Raw genomic sequence first — 23,555 nt, 5'->3', positions numbered from 1 at the left:
CCTTACCATATAGGAGGTCAGAGGTTGAGTGAGGACTGCTGTAGGTTCTCATCAGCTGCCAGTCAAAGTCATCCTCCTCCCCCTGGCTGTATTCACACAGGCTGGGGTCTGAGTCTTCATCGAAGGTGCAGCCTCCTGTGGGAAAGATCGAGGTCAATTATTGGCAACGAAGAAGAACTGACATCAAAATGACCCTAATCCCCTTAAAGAACCCTTTTTGTTTTTTAACCGGAGAGAAACCAAGTTCCAAACGCTTTTGCAAAAGTAATCACAGCTGGGAATACTGAGCTCTTATCATGAGGCGCAATATCGCAGTGCAATACTGTGAGCTCTCTGCTTATATACTTAGAGCCAAAGTTTCAGCATACATAAAATAACATATCCAAAGTAAGGTCTTATCAGTGTCGAATCGCTGACCTAAACAACTAGTCCAGGGCACATTCATAACCAATATTTATTAATATACACATCAAATGCAGCTATTATTATTATTACAAGAGCAGCTATTATTGCTCATTACTAAAAATTGCTATGCTTTACTGCCCGTTGGGTAAGCTTGATATGGCAGGTTGAAATGAAATATGAAGACCCCCCAGTGTTTGTCCCTTTCAGGATCCACAGCTCATTTACACTTGGAAAGAAGAGAGCAGTATTTCACCATGATAACCCTACTGATCTCATTTCCACAACTGTCTGGGGAGATACTCCAGACAAAAAGCAGCATCCATCTCTCGCACGGCATGTTTCTGTAGACATCAATTAATAACACCCATCCACCATCCACCAATCAGGACTGCAATAACACACACACACACGTAGAAATAAAAGTTTTGAAAGGATGAGGCACTCGGCTTAGCTTTATTATTGCAATACATCACAACTTGACGAATCCCACAAGCCACGAGCTAATTTGCCAAAATTACATTTAATCGCTGTAGCTTTTATAGCCTTTAGGTCTGACTTAATGGCCTCCATCTATTCCCCTTGCATCTGTTGCCCTCTCTCACATTAGACCAGTGGTGTGAAAATTAGAGGGTAGAAAACATGAGAGGTTGGGCAATCAGAATGGAACAGAATACCTTTTTGTTTCAGGAACTGAATGCATGAAAATTAAAAGAGAACAAAAATAAGGACAAAAGTGACCCAAACTGGTTCGAGACGACCTTGAAGACACATTCTCATGTCACTTCTAATCAACAGTGTAGAGGAGGGGGTGGGGGCTGTTGGAGTCAATGCCACCCCAAAACTAAAACTGTACTATGTAGACAGTGTAAGCACAAGCCTGCTTCCTGTGAGGGGAATATTTCACAGGTTCACTTCCTAGAGGGGTTTCCCCTAGCATGTTTGGACTTTTTGAGCTAGGAAGGGGGCTCACAGGTTTGCTTCAAAAGTTGGAAGGAAGTTTCACAGTTTTCTGGAGAGAGTGTGTCATCCCATCCTAGGTCTATAGCCAGGTTTTCAAATTACTCAATCTGTAAAGCAATTCATAGATTTTGAAGCAAAGTGCATTGCTTTAATTATTTGATAGAGGAGTGCTAAGCTGTTGTTCCACAGAAAAACCACTCCTGAGTATGCAGAACTCTAGCGTATAAAAGAACTGGACACATTCAGATTTGGATCATTCTTAATTTTCCAACCACTTTCCATGCCAAAACACAGTCCTAGCCAAGAAGCTAGTTCTATTGCAGCTCACTGCATAGATGAAATGACATCAAGAGGCCCATATCAAAACACATTCAAATTCACGAAATAAAGGATAACTGAGCATGATATTTGACACCTTCCTCTGAAGCACATGTCCTGCAGCACATGTCCTGCATTACAAGTAAAGTGGTTCATTTAGTGAACCTCATACCACTCACTTACTGGTGTTGCAATCATTTTTGGAAACCTTGCTTTCTGGATGTAGTTTGGACAAAAACTGATTGGCCAATTAATTCCAGACTTGGTAGGTATCATTATAGTGACAATGCAATTAATGAAGGGTGATTTGGGGTTTCTTGCATAAACAAAAATAGCTAACTGACCACCAATTTGCACTATTGCAATGCTATGCAATCAATCAACAAAACTGACAAGTGTAATCATGAGGCAATGCAAATTAAGTACTTATAAATGGTGTTTCTATTGTTTTTCATCTTCCTTGATTACCAAACTCATACTAATGGGTTAGTGTGATATTGGTTACTATAATAGCAATTATTCCAGATGACATTGCTGCCCCCTGGAGGTTCATATTAAATTGAAACCTGGCACCCTTTCCAACAAGACAATCAAGAGAAAACATTTCTGCCCTGGTCAACATTTGTGGAATAGTTATCTTTTTACATGAAACTATTTCTTATAAAAACAGCATCATATTTGTTTAAATCTCCCTATTTCTATACCACTACAGGGCTAAAGTTCAGCATGAGCTTTTTGTAAGGGCTCGCCTTAGCGTCCTTGGCTATGTCAGTGGTTATATAAAGCAAATAAAACTCCCCTTACATTCTTTTTTGTTAGAGTTTAAAAATGGTTCAATGTGATTATCAACATACACTACAATACCCATTCTACAGGAACCACACTGTGACACTGATTTAGCGAAGGCACAAATAACTGTGCATTCTTTCTTCGGTACTAATATCTACTCCATTAAAACTAGACAGCTATAGTGTTTTATTCTAGTATTAGAAGACAGGGGAACAAGCTTGTCAGGCAAGAAAAGTACTTTCACAATTTTAATAATTTTAATAAAAAATAAAATTCAAAAATATGTTTTTATCAGAATATTTTTTGTGATAGAGTGACTTTGTAATTGTAATTTTAGGAAAGCCCTTCATTCATGCAGGTCTAATACGATCAAGTGTATTTAGACTTTGTCATCTTCTTGGACTGTCTAGTTTAGTGGAGTCTGTGCTACTGGCAACAAGTTTCCTCTTTATGTTCCTTGAAACAAATTGGATCTTTCCAGGTTTGTAAGCTGACATGAAGTTTTAACTGCCCTTCTTTCCAGAGCTGGACAAACGGATTGGAATGGTTTGAAATGCAAGCTTCTGAAGACCTCCCAGAATTGATAGGTTTCAAAAGAAATGTCTCCATCTGCTATTCAGCGATTTCTCTCATTAAGTCGCAGCATGCCTTCCCAGAGTTCGTTAAGTGTTTTGTTACCATGCGGGTGCCTTTCAGAGTCTGAATATTTCTGCTGGAGGTGGGCAGGACTGCCCTATTTTAATAGAATATTAAACAAGCTGAGTTAAGTTTTCTTAAACAGGAATGCCACTTCTAGTTCCATTTCAAGGAGAGTTTCAGGTCTTGAGGCATGTAAAGAGGATTTATCTGTGTTAAGAAAAGAAGTGACTAAATGCCAGCCATCACATTGAGTGCACTTGGTAAATGCCTCCATCTTAGGTCTCCAGAGGCCCAGCCAAGCAATTTAGGAGGTCTACTGAAAATAGGCTCCAGATTCAGGACACCCACTGGAGAGTGAATGGGGTTTCCAAACAGTCCACAATAATTACTGAATTCTAAACCTCTATCAGGTTCATCTGGTGGTGTGTGACAAGTACATCAGAGATTTTATCAGGTTGGATCTGTTGTCTGCCCATAGGCAATGGAAATCATTTGGTTTACCTCACAATGGCTCAGCAGCATAGAAACTAAACATGAGTGAAAGGGAACACTCACACTACAGCTGAGGACAATTTCCGGATCCAAAAACTTCAAAAACTCCATCCAAATCCTTAGACTGAGACTGATATATTGACCAGCCCCCTGCAGCCCCCTGCAAGCAGCAGTGACATTATTGCATAATTAGGAACCAATTAAGCTTCATTAAGACTCTAATGTGCAACTGGGAAACCTAAGCAAAAATGTAATCAAGGTAGTTAGCCTGGAGCACTCTAAATATAGAGCCTGCATTCACAATAACCTCAGTGGAGTTACAATAACCTGAAGCCACCAAGATCAATAACTTTCACCTGTTGAGGTTATTTTGTTTTTTACCTGTTCCAAACATCATGATCAATGTTTTGTTAGATGTTGTGACCTATATATACATATTTATTTATTTATTATATTAAATCATTATATCAGACCTTTTTGAAAAGGTCAATGGATGGAAAATGGTGACAGGAATGAAATCATTCTTACACATAATGTACACTTTTAGACAACATAGCTAAGGGCAATATTATCCTGCTTTTCCTTCAAACAAGTGTAGTCAGCAATCGCACTAAATAGCCACTTCGCAGGGTGCATGCTAAATACATCCAGCAAACAAAAAACTGAGAATCTTTCACAGCACATATTGCAGTAAAGGGAGGAAGCAAAGAACAAGAAAATGCAGGCTATATAAATTGAGAGTGGGCAAGATAACCAGAAGTGGCGCTGGTCTTGGATGAAATGGAGAGTGTTCTTCCAATTCCAAGAGATTACCCAGGTAAAAACCTTGCGCAATTCAACCCTGCAAAAAGAGTCATGGCAGTTATCGATAGGTGAGAAAATCGCGTGCACTGCTTGGTAAATTTTGTTTGTGAAATTAAGCCCAAGGAAGAAATAAAGACAGAGATTTCCTTTCTTCTTTTTTGAGCTTCTGATGAAATCGAAAGGCAGCGAGACGGCGTTTTAATCCAGAAATGCCTCATCACATCCCTCACGAGTGGCACAGGCCTGCGGCTCCACCACCTGCATTTGCATTAAGACTGCATGGCCCATGCATCAGCCTTGACAAGTTTATTTATGCAGGGAAAACTCTAACCGTTTCTCGCTATCTCTTCGCCCATCAATACAAAATGTGCAATGAAATCATTTCACAATCCTGTGGCACCATTAATAACTTCTAACACTCAATCGATCTTGATTACAAAGGAAAAAAATACAAAAGATCCACTGCCTGTGACGAACTGATAGTTTCTCTCCTGTTCTTTCCAAACTGATAGATTTGTTTCTTGAGTTTTATATGCTGTATACTGCAGAACCTATTTATGTTCTCCCTGGCCATTTTATTAGAACCTGCACCTAATCCCAGGCAGAGACACCTCTACACCTCTTGGTACTCATGCACTGCCAGGTACTGGACATCTGAAACCTTCTATCCTTTATCATTGACACTAACAACACTTCACAACATCCCTATCTGTTAACCCTGTCTCTCACTTACTTCATTCCCAGTACTAGAGTAACACTGTACTGCAGCAAATCTTTTTTTAGTTCTCTTGAGATCAACAGCTTACAATATGTTAGAAGGGTTGAATTCAGTGGCAGATCCAGAGGGGTTCTGACAGTATTGGGCCAATTTTGCCCTCTTCCTCCTCCACAGGTGGTAAGCTTTACATGATTTAAAAAGAGACCTAACAACTACCACCTGCAGACATTTGGGAATGGAGTCAGGGCCCCATGATTTAAAGCCAACTTTCCTTAGAGCCTGGCATTGCTTTGAGCTTCTTGTAACATATTCATTAATAAAATTATCACTACTGTCGTCTACATTACATACGTGCTCCGATTACACGATGCCTTGGAGCATCGTGCCAACATCACTGTTCTGATCCTGTTCCACTTGTAAAGTACCCCATCATTATGCTTCTTGCTAGCACTGCCAGATTGTATTATGGCTGATTAAAACTGCTGCTACTACAGGTCTGAATAATAACTGGCATTTACAAACTGGATGTATAAGAGGGGGGAAAGTGGCTCTCAATTCTAGAAACAAGTGCCATCCAGATTTATTCACACCCCCAATGAAATAGGAAAAATAACATCACATAATGCACAAGGAGTTACTCATCTCACAACACAGTGAGTCACAGATTAGATAATGTGCCTTGCTTAAAACTACACTAAAAAAGTCAGATTGTAATCATAACAGCATTTCACAGAGCACATCCATATTAACCTATTAAAACAGTATTTTAATACTAACCTTCTCCCTCATTTATTGCATACCTCCTGCAGTGTGCTATGGAGTTCTGCCCTAGGCCCTTAACATCCTTCGGAGTCCATTTGAGAAATGCCTTCTGTAAATCCATACATTTTTCTGGTATGTTTTTTCTTCCTGTTTCATTAGAGGTGTGAATAATCTGGAGGCACTGTTTTACAATATGTGATTATGGTTACTTTGGAAAGAGATTAGGGATTTTATGGTGACGCAGCAGTTAGCAGCACTGGGGCCCTGGGTTTAATTCCTGGGGGGCTGTCTGCATGGGGTTTGGATGTTCTCCCTGTGTTCGTGTGGGTTTCCTTTGGGTGCTTCAGTTGTACTCGCACAGTCCAACGACATACTTTTAAGTTTATTGGCTTCTGGAAAAATTGGCCCTGATGTGAGTGTGTGTGTGTTTGTGTCTGTGTGTTCCAGGGTTATCCTGCCTTGAGGCCGTTGCTTGCCGAGATAGGCTCAGGCTCCTGTGCAACTCTGTACTGGATAAAGCAGTTAAAAAATAGATGGATGGAAAGAGATTAGGAGGTGGGTTGGTAGTATATAAGAGAGCCAGTTTAGAAAATGAGTATGTCATGGTGCTGCTCAGGACCTTAAAAGGCTTTTCAATCTCCCTGCATATTGTGGCCATGAGGCATGAGGTTCAGAGAGGCACCGATGCCAGCTCTGACTGTACTTTGGTGACAAACCTCAGATCAATGAGATCGATGCCTGTTGATCATTGAGAACGTTGCTGAATTTGGTAGTGGAAAGTGTGGCTAATTCTGTATATGAGCATGCTACAGTGACATAACCCCAGGCTGGAGCTTGGAAGGAGGCTCAAAGGATTTGGCGCTTGTTGTAGACGTGCGATTTTGGGGTTCAAAGAAGTATATTGAGAACATAATTTAAGACCCAGCTGCAAAACCACCTACCACATGGAGGGCTTTACACTGTCATTGTGAAGATCCTGGCCAAGGGACTGCAAGACCTGAGAGCAGCAGGTTTCTGCTCAGTCATACCACAGTGCTTCTCTCTCTCCCACCTGCCCATGGGGGACAGCCACATCTTCATTTTCAGCATCAGTGTCTTCAGATTCGGGGGACCATAAAATTAGTGAAAGGGAAAAATGGAATTTGCTCTAATTTTGTTTTAAATGTACCGAGAGATGCCTTTAAGACAGTGGTCTTCAGTAGAGGAGACGGTGTGATTACTGCTAGAGGAAAGAAGCTGTTGTGTGAAATTGTTTCATTAAAGCTCGGGCACAATTCTCAAACTACACAGGGTAAGACGAGCTCACTTAAAGACAGAGATCAGGGGAGTGGGGGGAGGAAAAACTCGCCCAGCCTCCAAAAACAAGAAAACTCAAAACGGTATTAATTATTTCAGCCTCCAATTTGTTGGTAGGAGAAATCTTGTTTTTTTTTTAGCTTGAAGCAAGATGCTTTAAATTATTCCAGTTCTATCACTTGCTTTTTATTTCACCTTTGTTTTCATATATCTTAAATTACCACTACACTTTTTTAAAACTGCATTTCATCAGTTTTATGCTAGAACTGTTTGGCATCACTACATATAAATGGGGAACCTGATTAGGAAAGGATCCTAGCTTTACATAAAAAAAGCTATACAGTAAAAATAATTGGAAAACCCCAGTCTCGCCAGAATGACTTCACTGCTCCCTCAGCAGATGCTTCAACTTGTTTTAAAATCACATTTTCAGTGTTCTGCACAAACACTGCAAAAGAACAAGGAAAATAATCTGCATATTTTTATGGCCATCAGCCATATCACTCTGCAACTCACAACTGGCAACCCACTGAAGCTAAGCAGGTATGACCCTGGTCAGTACCTGGATGGGAGACCTCCTGGGAAAAACTAAGGTTGCTGCTGGAAGAGGTGTTAGTGGGGGCCAGCAGGGGGTGCTCACCCTACGGTCTATGTGGGTCCTAATGCCCCAGTATAGGGATGAGGACACTATACTGTAAACAGGCACCATCCTTTGAATGAGACATAAAACTGAGGTCCTGACTCTCTGTGGTAATTAAAAATCCCAGGGTGTTTCTCGAAAAGAGTAGGGGTGTAACCCCTGCATCCTGGCCAAACTTCCCATTGGCCCTTACCAATCATGGCCTCCTAATAATCCCCATCTTGAATTGGCTTCATCACTCTGCTCTCCTCCCAACTGAGAGTGTGTGGGGAGCGTTCTGGCGCACTATGGCTGCCGTCACATCATCCAGGTGGGGCTGCACATTGGTGGTGGTGGAGGGGATCCCCATTACCTGTAAAGCTTTGAGTAGAGTGTCCAGAAAAGTGCTATATAAGTGTAAGCAATTATTATTATTAGTTATATTTTTCATTGTTGTTGACTTTCTACCTTTACCTAACGTTTGTAGAACTCACCTGAAAATAAATAACATTTCCTAAAAATAACTCAAGTTAAGAGCTCTGTCAGAGGAGAGCTTAGGTTTATTTTGGGTTGCTTTATTGATCAAAGACTTTTCAGGTAGTAGAGTAACAACATTACATCCTTTTTTTTTGCTGTTGATCTGTTGCGTTGATTTTACAGGTTTTATGCACAAGTGTCTTTCCTTTCCACTGTCTTAAAACATGTGTGTTGCGGTTTTGTCTGGGACACCTTCCCTTATTGTAATTTGGGTAAGACAACCTCTGTGAATAGCTGGAAGTTATCTTTTGCTAATTTTATGCAACTGGGGCAGAGAGACACACAGAATACCAAGTGGCAGATGCACTGGTTATGAATACCTTACAGACGGATGCCAACAGGACTGCCTGTGCAACTGTGGCACCTGCTTGTCCAAGTACAGTTTGCCATTCCTCAGCCCTGGAGAGACTATCTGTGGCTGTTCAGACTCGGTGATTTCAGAGGGCAGCAGGGATCACATGTCATATCTCATGATCAAACTCAACAATGTCCCTCATTTAAGGTGATGCCAAAGCCAACAAAACTGATGAGCCATAAGAAACTGGCCATGCGGTATCTGCATAATATCTCTCGGTTATACAGGTAAATAAGGCAGGCAAATAAGTACACAGTGCATAACGTGTATTATTATACCCATGGAAACAGTTTACATTTGCACACAGACAATGCTGTGTAAAGGTCTTAGAGACAGCTCGTATGGTTCTACTTTCCAAATATTCAGTCAGTATATCATTAGGCAGAAACAATTCTATGTCTATACTAAAATTTTTTAAAAAAAATTTTGGTTAATGTGATGGATTCTGTGAGGTAGTACCATACATCATAGTAGCTGCTCATCTATAGTGTACTGATGTGACTGAGTTTGTAAAGGTTCTGATCATGTAAATTAAAGATTGCAAAATTGGAAATAAGTTTGGTTTCGCTTCACCCAAACTGTAGTATTAATGGTCAAATGTGTCCCAACAGAAGACAATAGCAGAGGCTGTGAGTACGTCATACATGGCTACATGGCTCTGAGCCTATGAAAAAAGGTGTAATCATCCACTTGGATCGGGATAACATTGATTCTCTCTCAGCTGGAGGCCCAGTGTTTTGGAACAGTGGAATTCATCGTGGTCTCTGGAGTCAAACCAAGTGACTCCAGAGCCACATTCATCATTCATACATAAAGAGGTACAAGACCTCTGCACAGTAGTGTATGTGTAGACACACTCAGAAATGGAGCGATACAGGCAAACAGACCCAATATAGGAAAAAGGAGTAGACAGGCCTAATAAAGCATCCAAAGACTTTCGACTGTACAATGTCTCCCTATCAAAGCTTTTTGGAGCTGACTGTTCTAGAAGCCTGAATTGTCCAGTGAATTAAAGAATAACTCTTTTGAAAGCATGCTGACACAGTTACTCCTTTGCATCAGCTGACCTGGGCCTGATCGGATATAAAGCCTGTTTTCCACAGACATCACCCCCTGGTAAGAAAACAGAACAAAGTGGCACACTTAAAAAAAAATCAAACAGCTTCTTTTTAACTCATCAGAAATTACTTTCAAAACTGCCTTTATAGCTTCCTCCCACGGGGCTTCAATAAAACCCACAGAGGAGAGGCAGCAGCTCACTTCAGTCAAGTTTGCAGAGGCAGTTATTCAAGCGTCATGCCCATAAAACTCTGGAAACTCATTCCTGATGGACAGGAGAGTATCATGCTGAAATTGCCTGCCTTTGTGCTCTCGTTTGTTAAAAGGCAGATGGAGTGTGACCAGTACCGGGGGCTATGGGACCATCTTTAATTTGCCAAATTAAAGACTTCCAGTACTTCAAAGAGCGCACACAAAACTGCACCAGGCAAAACTGGTTTTGACATGACGTGTACAGAGATTATTTCATCCCTGACATCAGATCTATCTTTGTAACATGAATATGATTTATTGCAAACTCTATCCAAAAATTTAATATCAAGGAATCATCTTTGAAAAAAACTATTAAGTGATTGATTACATACAGAGAATTAAAAATATGGCCACACTGAAAATAAAACATTTTGTGCTGCAAAGCGTTATGGCTTAGTGTATACAGACATACTAAAGCATCTGCAGATTGTATATAACAAAACCAGGTTATGGATTAAGAGCTATAGTTTAAATGCAGGATAACTGACAAGTTATTTGTCAAAACATCCTTGGCCAATCTGCCCTTAGGATCTGCGCTCAACCTACCCAGAATTGGCAGCATTCCAGCCTTCATGCAAGTAGAAGGATGATCAGAATGTCGAGAAGAGTTTGTTTCTAATTGATTTCATTGCATTTCATGAAGATGGACCGATGCAGCCCGATGATGAATTGTGGTGCAGCGTCTGACATTGTGCGTGCGTTTTTTTGAAAGGGTCAGCTTTTGTGTTCAATGAACCTCTTTTCTTTTATATATTTGTTTTGCCATACAGCATTTCTTAATTTCTGTTTAGAACTGCTACATAGGGTGTAATTCCAGTTTGAGCGCAGCGAATCTGAAAATAACTGCTGTACATACTTCCTGCTGGACAATCACTCGTGCTTGATTGAGAGATATGGTTGTCTGAATATTTTGACCTTATGTCCAATTCTTTTTTCTTTTGCAAAAACACAACTTTTTACAGCACTGGAAAAAAAAGATGGGGCCAGTGTCTGAGGTTCATGCATTATGCTGAGAATCCAGAGGTATTTTAAGATATACGTCTTGGTGTGAGATGTGATATTGCTATCTGCCAGTTGCTATTTAGTGTACTGAACTCTTGAGCCCGGTAACAAAAGTAACCAACCAGCTGGGCAGTATTGATGGCCTCTGACAGCTCCTGCACAGACAGATAAAGTTGCAATCTGCAGCGGTGTTTCAGCTCTTTTCTTAGGTTTTTGAAATTCAATCTTTTCATAATGCCTTCCTCCCACCCCAAAGCACAACCTAAAGACAACATACTATATAGAATACCTTCCTTTTTATAACTGTGTCTGTACTCTCAAGGGCCTATGCTGTATATCAGGAACCTCCAGACAAGCGACATTTTCCCTGGCCAATATCTATATCTCAATATCCTATATCGCAATCCTGCTGAAAAGCTGTGGAACTGTTGAAACGTGGTCCAAACACATCACATCACATCACAGCCTCAGCAGAACACAGTCTTAGTGGATGAATGGGATGGAATTAGGCTGCATATATTTCAAAGCCTTGTAGAACACCCACCACATCTTGTTCAAGCTGTTCTTCCTACTGGAAGAGGTCCAGCATGTTAGTCTGTAGGGCTTTCTTCTACTTTGTTCAGGAAGTGTACAGTATTTCAGCTGTATTTTTAAAAATAAATAATAACATCACTTTATTAAGCCTTTACAATTTCTTGCATTAGGAATTATCTTTTCGCAGACCCCAGCCTGCTCTCTATGAGACACACAGACAGGAAGAGAAGCTGGGGGTCAGAGCACAGGGTCTGCCATTGTACAGCACCCCTAGAGCAGTTGGGTTAAGGGCCTTGCTCAGGGGCCCAACAGAGTAGGATTCCTCTGCCAGCTGAAGGATTTGAACCAGCAACCTTCGAGCCACAGGCGCAGATCCTTAGTCAAAGAGCCACCGCTCTGCCCCATTTTGCTATGCTTATGAGTTTTATCCTTGTGTCTTAAAGAAGTATCTATTTTTAGCCATCTGTAGTAGAACAGTTGGATCTTAGAATGTCTCCAGAGAGAGAAAACAAGGAATCAACAACAGCTGATATTCATTAGGGTTCCCTATATATAGGTTTAGCACACAAGAGTAGGGGATATCTTACCCTGTAATGAAAATAGACCTCTAGAGAGAGAAAGAACCTTGATTAGGTCAGTTTTTTACCTGACACAGAAGTGGGCTAGTGATAACATCCAGTGCCTACCCAGCAGCTCAGCTAAAAAAAACAGCTGAAGAAAAGGTTTACCTGTGACCAGTTAGCTCACTGTCTAAAGAATGAAGGTAGGAGGTCTTTGTTGCATGGAGACATGTCAGCTAACAGTTTAGGAGCACCATAAGGTTAAGACCAATAGGGAAAGTGGAAAGACTTATAGGTTTGGACCACACTAGGGCTCAGAAGATTATTACACCAGGGTTGGTCCGTCCTCTGTGCCAACTCCATATTTCCTCATAGAGAACTGGGTTTGCCGTGTACATACTGTTTACTTAGCTGTACTACCAGTTAAAGGGAACATGCTGTGTACATGTCCCATACCCTCATAGAGTGATCAATGTAAAGCGCTTCATTTCCTGACCGTCAGGCTAAGGCCTAATGCTTATTTACAAATTACAAGGAGAGGAGCTGTTACTTGCTGCCACTTGCCAGAAAAGGCGTCACTAATAATTAAGTGATAATTTATTTTCCAGCTTATGAGACAGTTTAATAAACAAGCAGCATGGGAAAGATGGCTGTTTCCTAACACTGTTACATGGGTCCAGAGCTTTAATAGTCGATGTCATCATGTTAGAGGTGAGGAGTGAAAACCTAGATAATTGTGTTAGTTCTGTGTTGGCTCAGTGCTCCAAGCTTCAGCGGCTAGAGCTCTGATTTAAGTGAATTAAGTTGTTGTTGCTCATGGAGATAAACCAGATGACACTCACCTGGCCTCGTCAGAGGACAATAGCTCCCTGTCACTAACAGCAGTCTACCATGGCATGGTCACAATAGGTAAACAATATATAAAGCCATGCATTTACTAAAAAGGAAGGCTTGTCAGTCTGCTCTTAAGATAATAAACCTGTTTGGATTATCGCATAATAGTCAGTTGCCCATACAGAAATTGAATGTCTGGTATTAGGAAGGTGTGGTAAATTTTAAAGACAACAAGAAGCCCTAATTATAGAACGACTTTGAACTGATCCTTCCAAGAGACATTAAAAATGAATGGAAGTTGGTGGTATTTTGGTGCTTCTATTAAAGAATTTATCAGTCAGGCTATTCCAACTTGGTTGTGAAGTGAAAATTAGTTATTTTTTATTTCCTTTCACTGGTTAATACTTGGAGCTCAGTCCATGAAACCGAATGTCAGCCGGTGTTAGCCCAACCTTTGCTGGATTCTTAGTGTGCCATACAGTACGACCTAGGTTTGTAGTGGAGTTGAAATGCAAATGGAGGGGTCACTCAAATGAACTGGCTCAGATATATCTCTTCATGAGCAGAACGACATGCCACTTTTTAAAAAAAACTTTGCCAAAAATCAAAGGTTCTGCAATGTTGATAAACATGTAGTATTATTTTAGGTATAACTGCTGCCCTCCTCTGTTGAAGGAGAGACAGGAATTGCACAGTTGGAAGGCCAACTGGTTCAGCTAGGAAATTGCTTTCCTACTTTTAATACTACCAACACTGTTCTGTAAGCTGAAGCTGCAAAAGTACAATATGATGTAAAGGCATCAGCACCGCAGGAACTCTGGACCTGTCTCATCATCTCATCTTCCAGAGGGTCTCCCGGCTGTCAATTTGTTGTTCTTGCAGTCAATAAAAGTAGCCAGCGAAACACACATGAACATGACGCATTTTTTTTCACACCACTGCACAGACACATACTCGCAAACCCTGCTGGACAGTAATAAGATCAGCGTGACTCATCCTGTCGTGTTTCATTCCCAGCGACACCATCTCAGTGCGGCGTTCCAGTGCTGCGCCGTTTCAACACCACCCTGCTCAGCAGTGTCCCCACGCCTGCCCATCTGGGCAGCGGGGAATCAGTGTGTCATTACTGCCCCCAGCTGTCACCCTTACTACTTTCTGGGCTTTGCCTACTGCACACTCCTTCCAGCCTCTGAGACTGTCACAGGCAAATATACAGTGCAAAAAGAAAGGATCTCCATAAACAGACTGTTTCTTGAAGAAAGCAATAAGCTTAGGAGAAACAGTACACATGCATCAGAAGGCTAAAGATTGCACGGAACTCTGCCTATTTCCTTCTTGTAACACATCCTGTTGTATACTAAACTACTGTCTACAAATGTCCCTGTACAGGTGTTCTTTCTTGACAGGTCAACATGAAAGTCGAGGTAGTTGCCTGGAGCCACTGGTACAGTAGGTCAACTCACAATGGTAAAGGATGTAATCACTTTAGATGTAAGAAGATAATTGATTTAAAAGCAAGAAAACATTTAGGCTGCCCAAAGTTGTAGGGAAAAAGACCATTGTTTTCCTGTTTCCACAAACACTTTCCATGTTTTCCGTTCCATGTTTTTTTGTAGATGAAATAGAGAATAATGTTACTCGAAGCATTTAGTGTGATTTTGACAAGCATATGCTGCTGGGCATTCATAAAGACTTATTAAAACAGACGATTTAACTTATCCAGTTTGTCTTGTATTTCGCTTTCCAAAGATACACCCGCGGGTGTGATTAAAAAACTTGCTAGCCAATATGGCAATATGATCAAAAAAAATGTTGATCCTTCTACATTCGTGTTCACACTTCCGCAATTTCTCTCTAACCCAAAAAAAACAGGCCCGCCGAGCCTGTCAGCAATTCTCCACGCTGGAATCGCCTTTCAAAACTAGCAAGGCAACTACCTAACCTGGAAAATCGCCACCTTTTTTTTTTCTCCCTTACAGCATCTGAGATGATCTGGAGGTGAAGATTAGAAAGAAAAGCAGGGAGGGCAGAGCAACAGAAAACTGCACACACCCACACAAAGTCGCACACACTTTCACCCATACTGCAGACACGCAGCTAGATGGATATACAAACAGCAGCTGTGTCAGTTGATGCATGTTGACGAGCTGTAAATAAGCAGATGGAAGAGAATAGACGCAGACAGAGATGGACAGACACATAGATGGAAACCAGCAGGCAGAATTCATACATAAATATCTATTTACATAACCTGGATTGCTAGAGAAATGACTAGACATACAACAAGCAATCTAAAGTAGAGAGAACAGAGACACCAGTACACACTGTCCATTTGCATCAGCCCCAAACAGAGCAGTGTCTCTATCAGACATTAAGGCAGGAAGATAACATTCCCCCACGCTCCCAGAACATGCATTTCAAACAGTCACAAACTAGAAAACATCACAACAGGAAAATGAAAGAGCATCTGCATGGCTTATCCAGTAAAATCCATCATGCAGAGCACACAGTGGCCTCACTAGCTGCCATTTCTGATCGAAACTGGCCGACAAGCTGGATGTGCTCAGGAGCTCTCAGAGGGAGCCAAATAACTTGCCTGAACTCGAATTGGTAAGGAAACCTGGCCCCACGTCCAGACCAGAGCCCAGCTGCTGCGGGGGCGCCCCTTTACCACAAGATTGCAGCACTGGCACTGAGTGCAGATGATTTTTTTTAACAGAGAGCATTCTTTTTAAAAATATATACAGCATATGATGGTTAAGAAGAAACAAATCGATGAGATGAAGTATCTCATACAGAGCAAAGCACTAAACATAACTCTAATCAAAGGCAAAAAGAGGCACAAAGAAAGGACTCTCTCAGAATGGTTTCAGTAAGCTTAAGAACTGACACTGAGTAAATTAAGCAAACATTTATTCACAATAAAAAAGGCATTATGTTATAAACAGGAGATCTTTAAAGGAGATAATCACGATAATGAATATAGTTCCACCATGACAGGGGAGTGATAAAAAGGAATAGCATATTGGTCTTGGAAATCTGAAGCAATATCAAAATCAAATCAGTTGTGTCCTGACATCCAGCAGTGCTGTAGGACTTGAGATGAACTGGCAGAGATAGATGCATTTTCCTTGCCTGAGAACAATGAGGAAAAAAACAGATTGAATGTGAACTGTTTACACTGGTGTTCACTCCTGACGGCTATTTCTTTAACATCTTTCTAAGTGAATACACATCTTTCATCTGCACTGGATGTCATGGCAAGACAGAGAGCTGATGTATGCAAGGATGACAGTATGACTAGGGAAATGGGAAGAGAGCTTTTGCTGTGTTAGCTAGTCTTCTGAAACAGAGAATCAGACAAGCCCTTCCCAGTGTCCAAACACTGTTGTAAGGAAAATCTTCAAACCTCTGAAGGCTTACACTGACAAGTTTATTTAGAGTGGAATCTAACCTAACTGGACAGAAATAGTGTTTCTGCTTTTGATTCTGATTCTTCCTTTTGCATTTTGACTGCAGTTCTATTGAGCTATTTTAATCCTCTTCATCACCTTTAGTCCTTCATTAAATTTGAACTAAAAAGAGAGTCTTGTGTAGGGTGTTGCTATACCCAGCATCAAAAGACATTTTTCACTGTTTATATAGATGCTTTAGAAATATAAAGCATATGGACATTGACAACTGATTACATTTAGTGTAATCATTCTAATTAACTGGTCATTCACCAATGACCATGATACAGCACAAACCAACACGCCCTGCTTGTCAAGTGAACAGCATTGTTGTGACAACAGTATTTTGGATAAACGCCTCAGGCAGACTCACCTTCAGCAGAGGCAAGTCCTCTTTAGCAATGAATCATGGTTCTTCATAGACCATTAGCATCAGAAATTAGCAAGTGTGTATCGTAAGGGCGGAGAATGAAACTGTTTTCTATAGCAGACCAATCGATAAGGAAATACAAGTATGGTGGTCAGGCTAGGAGTGTCTAGTTGTTACAGAACTCGGAAGTGATTGATGGCAACCTGACTGGATAACATTACACTGAGCTCGGAGATTTCATTTACTGCCCTTCCTGTGGGCTCACCCTGACGTGTCAGCACCCATATGTTCATGTGTATTTGTAGAATGAGGAAGGGTGATGTCTACAGCTCAGGTTCTTAAGTCTAGAGCTCGGAATCTTAGAGATTAAACTCTAAAGTGTCAATATAAGAGACCAATGAAAATGCATATGCTTGTCCAGGGATTCCTATTCCACCAGAAGAATAGGACAGAATCCTACAAGACAGCATCTGCATCCTAATGCAAAGCATGAGTCACAGATGTACAGCTTGTATGGCTTCCAACAGTGGTCAAAGAGGCTGCTAGCCTGTGACTTACACAGTAGACCCAGTACTGATCAACTCTGTTGATAAATGTTAAAACTCCCTAAGCAATTTAATTAAATGTCATGTCTGTTCCATAAGAAGTCAGTGTACCACATACAAAAGGATATTGGTATCTGAAAAGTCATTTTCCACAATATAGCTTGGTCAATTTGTAGCAGTTATGTATCTTTTGAATCCGACTGTTTTTATGGACTCTGGTTTCACTTTCTTGCAGGGATAATTCTGCCATTTATGTGTATTTAAATGTCAGAAGGTAGGTGGGACTCCTTTTTTCCTTTGCAAGAGGGCGGGTGAAAAACAAAGCTGTGTTGAAAAGGCTGAGTCACTAGACCCTTCAAGAAACAGCTTACTGAAGCTTTCATACTGACACCAATGTGTAGACATTTCCTTGGTCCTGGTGACAAGGTGTAAGGGGAGATAAAAGTAATTGAAAACTGAAGCTGGCTCCTGTGGCAGGCATTGTGACTGGACAGGCACACTGGTACTGTGCCTATGATGCAGTTCAAGGTCAATTAGTCAATACTGCACAGATGCCAGCAAAGAACAGGGACCAGTAAATGCAGGTGTGTGATCAGCATGGCCATACGTCTCACTTTTACAGGGACATCCCCAAGACTAATGCAGAGAGTGTGTGGCGGCATACCCTAATACAACTCCTCCTGACCTCCACACTGGCAGGATCCAACAAACACTATCAGCATGTGGCTCAGGATTTCAGCCAAGACAGTGTAAGGGGTCATCAACAAAAAATATTCTAAAAAAAAGTTGTACATTATCACATTAACCATAGCTTGGTCTATGTTTTGAAAACATCCATCACCTCAACTGGCTATGAATCATTGATGTCTTTCAACAGGCCTGCCTGCTGTACAGGGGTAAAGGCTACACTTACTCCCTGACAAGGCAAAACTCCTTGTTGTCAATATGCTCTCATTCTCAGAAACGCCCTCTCTCTCCACCTTCTCTGCAGTGCCCTTCACCTGGCACCTTCATTACAACCTGAGGTAAATACCTACAAATACAGTAATTATGATTAATGGCACGAATAACAGAAACATTAACTGGAGTTATAGATGTAAGCAAGTGTGAACAACTTGTATAATAGCAATAATTAACCACAAATTGTGTTTGCTTTTTGTTAATTGATTTAGAAGTCTAAATCATTACAATATTAGCACAATTTGTACAATGATAACTCATGTCATGTTGCAGATACACCCTCTTACAATACACCCTCTTGTCCCATCACTTAGACTGCTAGACTGGAATATCCTCATAGAGGGAACATGCTGATTATCACTCATTTCATTTTCACAAAATTAAGACTCCCGTGTGGCTAAGGACTTCTTTCCTCTCCATCCTGCAGATATGCAATCCAAGCATGCAATAACATACCAGGCATATCAGTACCATCAGTCCCTCATTGTTTACCTGTCTCATCTCATGTTGTGGAGCTGCTGAGCTCGGAGTGTTTGATCCACACACACACCTGGCTTCAGGAAGAGAGCAGGAACAGTCACCGACGTGCAACGAGTTGAGTGAGTAAGATGAAAACTCACTGCCCACCTCAAAATCAATATTTTTTCTCCCTACAAACCCTGTGCCAGTATTGTCAGCCAAAACCATCAGAATGCATGACTATCCACAGGAAACTTCCCACGCAGAGAATTGCATTAGAGCGTTTTGGGATACATTGCACACCATATAAATGATGGTGCTCTTTGATGATAGGAGGTATCATGCCTGATACCTCACTGGGGGGGCACCTCAACTGGCACTGTAATTCCAACAGAGCAGTGATGCATGGTAATGGCCAGTTTTACAGGCTGTCAGCGGGAAGTGTAGCTTTTACATTCATTGCCTTTATTTCTCATTAAGGGAAAGAATGTTTTACACCCTTGAGCTTGACTCCTGAAAGCTTTCATTCTGCTCTTTGTTCCACGCCACTGTTTTTTATGCCTGATTCTAGAGTCTCATTTTCACTTAGAGATTGACGGATTGACCAAGATATGCATGATGTTGTCTGAGTCTGCACACTGCTCTGCTCACTGTTTCCTACAAAAGGAACAAACTGTAAGGCTGAGTACACAGTCAGAATATAATCTTAAAGCTAATTTGAATTCTATGCTAAACACTATCAGGGACAAAGATGTGTAGGATCTGAAAAAATATCCTTAGAGAAGAACCACATCTGGTCATTTTTCTAGCAGATCAATTGTGGAATCTCCAATGGTCTTAACCATTTGTATTTATCATTTCTTCATTATTATTCTCCCATATTCCCAGAAAAAAAACAATGCTCTGCCAACATCAGAAACATATAAATAAATTAAAACAAGTAATATTGTGTGAAAAAAACAAGACAAATCCTAAATTGATTGCTAGCATACAATTCATAAAATTTAGTTTCAGCATTTCCTCTGGGCATCTGCAAAATTTAAATGTGTAGCTGTTAAATACAACAATCTATATTTTTAATGAATCTGTTAATAGCATAAATAGCTCAAGAACAGATGCTGTTATACCGATTACTGTTGTTTTTTGCAGTACTGATAATTTAATCTAACACAAATCCAATCAACAGATTGTTTTTAAAACTGACTGAAACAATAAAATTTAGGGCAAAATTGGAAATTTGCAGGGAAAGAAAAAAGGCTCCTGCTCCATTTGTATCAATTACACTTTTTATAAATAGGTATGCATGTGGTACTGATTAAGCAAAAAAATTACTGCAGGTAAGTAAACAACATCCTATTGCTTTGAAAAAATAAAATGGCTCACATTGCAGTGCAGCTAGAGCATTTACTCCTATCCTTGTAGATGCATGAAATTTTATGAATACCTACAGGAATAGGCCATCACTTGCAACAGAAGGCTTATTAGATCAAGTGCAAGATCTGTTCACCTTCATGCACACTTTACAGGTATTCTCTGGAGCTTAATTAATTGACTACATCCACTCTGAACACGTGGAAAGATCAAAACTAAGTGCCTAATAGCAAAACAGCAGCTATATATTTTTTAAATCCTCTATTCTAATAAAAACTCAAGGTTGTCAGAATAAAACATAAAAGAATACTGAACTTATAAATCACTGCTGTCTATGTTTGCTTTTAATTCTACATATTATAATGCAAGGAGATCGATTCTGTTGGTTTAAAAAAATTGTACCTATATAGAGAAGCTGTAGCTTTGGTTAGAGAAATAAAAAATGAGGTCCCAGTGATGTATTGCTTGCTCTTAGACATGGCTGTTTTAGAGCCAAGAAAAATGAATGTGATGCTGGAACAAATGAATATACAGACAGGCATACCGATAGTGATTGCAGCAAAACACATTCACTGAGGCAATCTAGTGCACTCTCTGCACAGATCAATGGTATGCTCTTCTCTTCAAGCGCTTCTCCATTGCTGCAATTCCAAACTGAATTAGATCTTCTAATGTTACCTGTCAGTTTCATTTCTTTCAAAACCCATTCCAACAGTTACAGTGTCAGAGCCTCTGAGAAAAGATCAGAGGGGGATTCACTTATTTTTTTAACTCCATTACCACAGATTTTATCTGCCCTACATCTAGCCAACTGCACACGAGAGGACTGGACTGTCCTGTGAAAGTGGCTGCTCAGCTCGTGATCCTCAAGAACAGCCCACAGTGTACACATGTGAGCTTGTGAACACATAACCCACTCCAGTGGTTGCAACAGCCCACCCAACACCTATAGGCAATCTTTCTCTTAGATACAGGGAACAATCCCTGGAAAATAAGACTGTTATCACCAGTAGGTTTTACAACACATTACACTAGCCAATGTCTGCCTGTCACCAGTGACAGAGGAGTTCCTCCATCCCTCATGCACAAAGTCCAAGTTTGCCAGCAAAAAGGAAACATGAATGACTCCTAGAAAAATCAAAGTCTTTGATGCGCAATCAAGTGGCTTGTGCCCTTTTCTGCTGCTTGCCTTTATTGAATTTGTTATAAAAGGCTTTCTGTCCTTTGATATTGAAATAGAGAGCAGGCTGTGTCAGACACTGGAAGTCGGGGAAGTCACAGGGGCTCCACTATTTCATTAGAAAGATGGCCTTTTAAGCTGCTCTCAGCTCCCCTTCAGCAGAGCGAGCCTATGAATATTAAGTTTTTGTATGTTGTATTTTTTTTAAAGCAAGTGACTATGACAATCAACGAAAGGAGTGGTGTCAGGCAATTCTTAGATCCTCATGATGAAAATAAAACCTATTTTTTCTGAAAGATTTTTAGTATTGGGTGTTTTTCTGTAGGTATGCATTTTGAATTTTATTCCAGCAGATATCCGTGAATCTGAACTGTAAAAAAGTCCAAATGCTCAAAGCACTTAGGCTTCTAACCATGTTAAAACTGAACTAAAGGTTCACATTATCGTAAATAAAAGCCAGCGAACACCGAATCACTAACTCATCGGCAAATCTTTTGTTATAAGCACCGTTAAATCAAGTGCTGTACGACAGAAGAAAATGTCTGTTGGCCTTCTTAAAAACACTGTCAAGAAGTGGGGAAAAAGATCAGATTGCTTCTTAAAGATCTGCGGTGGTGGCTGGGGTTTAACAAGTGCCACTTCACAGGCTTTTAGACTCCTGCGTGAACAAATAAACTCTCCCGGATTTCCTTTGATTTTCCCATCTTTTCATTTCTTTCTCATTCCTGTCCTTGCGTTGTGCAAGCTTGCTGGGACTCGGTTACTGCTTCCCCTGCACTACACTAATTAATTGATGATGAGGAATAAACCAAATTCTAAAACGTGTTCCTCAGTGAGGAATACGACAAAATGAGCTAATATGTATAGTGGAGGTTTCATTTCCCAGTGACAACCCAACAGGAATGGAGTTACCACACAGATTCCCTTCCCCACTGCAATATGTCACAGTCTGCTTTCAGATTTCTTTTAGCATACATACAGTATGAATACATTCCTTTTCTTCACATACTACATAATTGATCCATTATATTTTAGCACACATTGTTCAAATTTGTCTAAAATACTGTAAAATATGCACCGTCTTCATCTTTATGTGGCTGCAGTATTTCTTCAATACGTTTTATATGCTTTGATCCTAAGAAATATGCTGGGTCTTTCAGATGCCTCTGCATTGCCAGCAGTGCAGCTCAGTGGGCAGCACAAGAGGGCACAAGCCAGCAGGGTACTGGCAGACTGTCTGAAGCGCATTGACCCACCGGACCCCTTGTCTTTAGTGAGTGACCTGGTCTTTCAGCAGGTTGACCTGGGTCTGAGGCCTGCTGCTGGTGTGGTAATTAAAAGTATAGGCTTTTGTGTGAAAAATCAGGCACACCATGGGATCAGAGACACCAGCCCAGAACAGAACTGTAGTTTCAAAGAGAAAGCCATCCAAGTTGACACTGCACTGATTTAAAGTGACTAATTGGTTTGGACAACCTCTCTGATTCCCACTCCACTCGGTCAAAAAGCAGCATTCAAAGTAAAAAAAACACATATCAGTAACCGAAGTTCTTTTCTATTATCTGTATACAAAGAAGGAAAAATAAGAAATAAAATGAAAAGGGAATAATTCCTGGGATTTGAATGCAGAATGCATTTGTTTTGCAGCTCTCTATGTTTTGCTGTACGATGTGTAATGATTGCATAACATAACATATAATAAAACAGTGCAGCCTTGCTAAGCTGTTTTCAGGATATTACACTATACCCCAAACAGGTTACAAATGAATCCTCAAGCAGAACAGCTTAGAGTTTTCTGTATATTAAAATCACAACACAATGTTTGCATTGGCCAATATAACTAATACAAATTGCCAATGTAACCAAGTACAGAATAGAATGAAAGGATGCAGCTGTGGAGGTCTTTACAACAAAAAGCAATACTGATAGTTAAAAATGAGCTTTATTGTTAGGAAAAACTAGAGCCCTCAGTCCCATCTGACCCAAACCTTTGTTTTCAAGAAACAATAATTAGGTTATTTGAATTGTGAAATCTTGCACAATATAGTTTGTTGTCAGATGGATGTAATGCAGAAAGAACTACATTAACTTAATAGCTATCCCACTGTTAGCAAGAATTACCCTAGTTCTACAAAGAAACTAAAATATGGCAGAAACCCTTTATGATTGCAAAGACATCTTTAATGTTTTCTGTTTCCACACACTGCAGGACTTGGCATTGGAGACAGTGAGCTTTGTAATACTTGAGCAAAATAATCTGAGTACTGCTGCAAATGAGATGAA

At 40.5% G+C, this 23,555-nt stretch overlaps 1 protein-coding gene across 2 annotated transcripts in view; it reads right to left on the bottom strand.

Moving 5' to 3' along the window:
* The window catches only part of ptprub (protein tyrosine phosphatase receptor type Ub), a 219,493-nt gene that overhangs the window by 151,321 nt on the left and 44,617 nt on the right, over window positions 1-23,555 (bottom strand). For both annotated transcript variants that reach the window (XM_088932703.1, XM_088932704.1), the window contains exon 2: window positions 7-135. In XM_088932703.1, coding sequence (XP_088788829.1) covers window positions 7-135 — 129 coding nt within the window. The remainder of the gene's footprint in view (window positions 1-6; window positions 136-23,555) is intronic.

The sequence above is a fragment of the Atractosteus spatula genome, chromosome 14, assembly GCF_055471065.1.
Source record: "Atractosteus spatula isolate fAtrSpa1 chromosome 14, fAtrSpa1.hap1, whole genome shotgun sequence".
Classification (NCBI taxonomy): domain Eukaryota; kingdom Metazoa; phylum Chordata; class Actinopteri; order Semionotiformes; family Lepisosteidae; genus Atractosteus; species Atractosteus spatula.
This window is presented reverse-complemented; position numbering and strand designations above follow the sequence as displayed.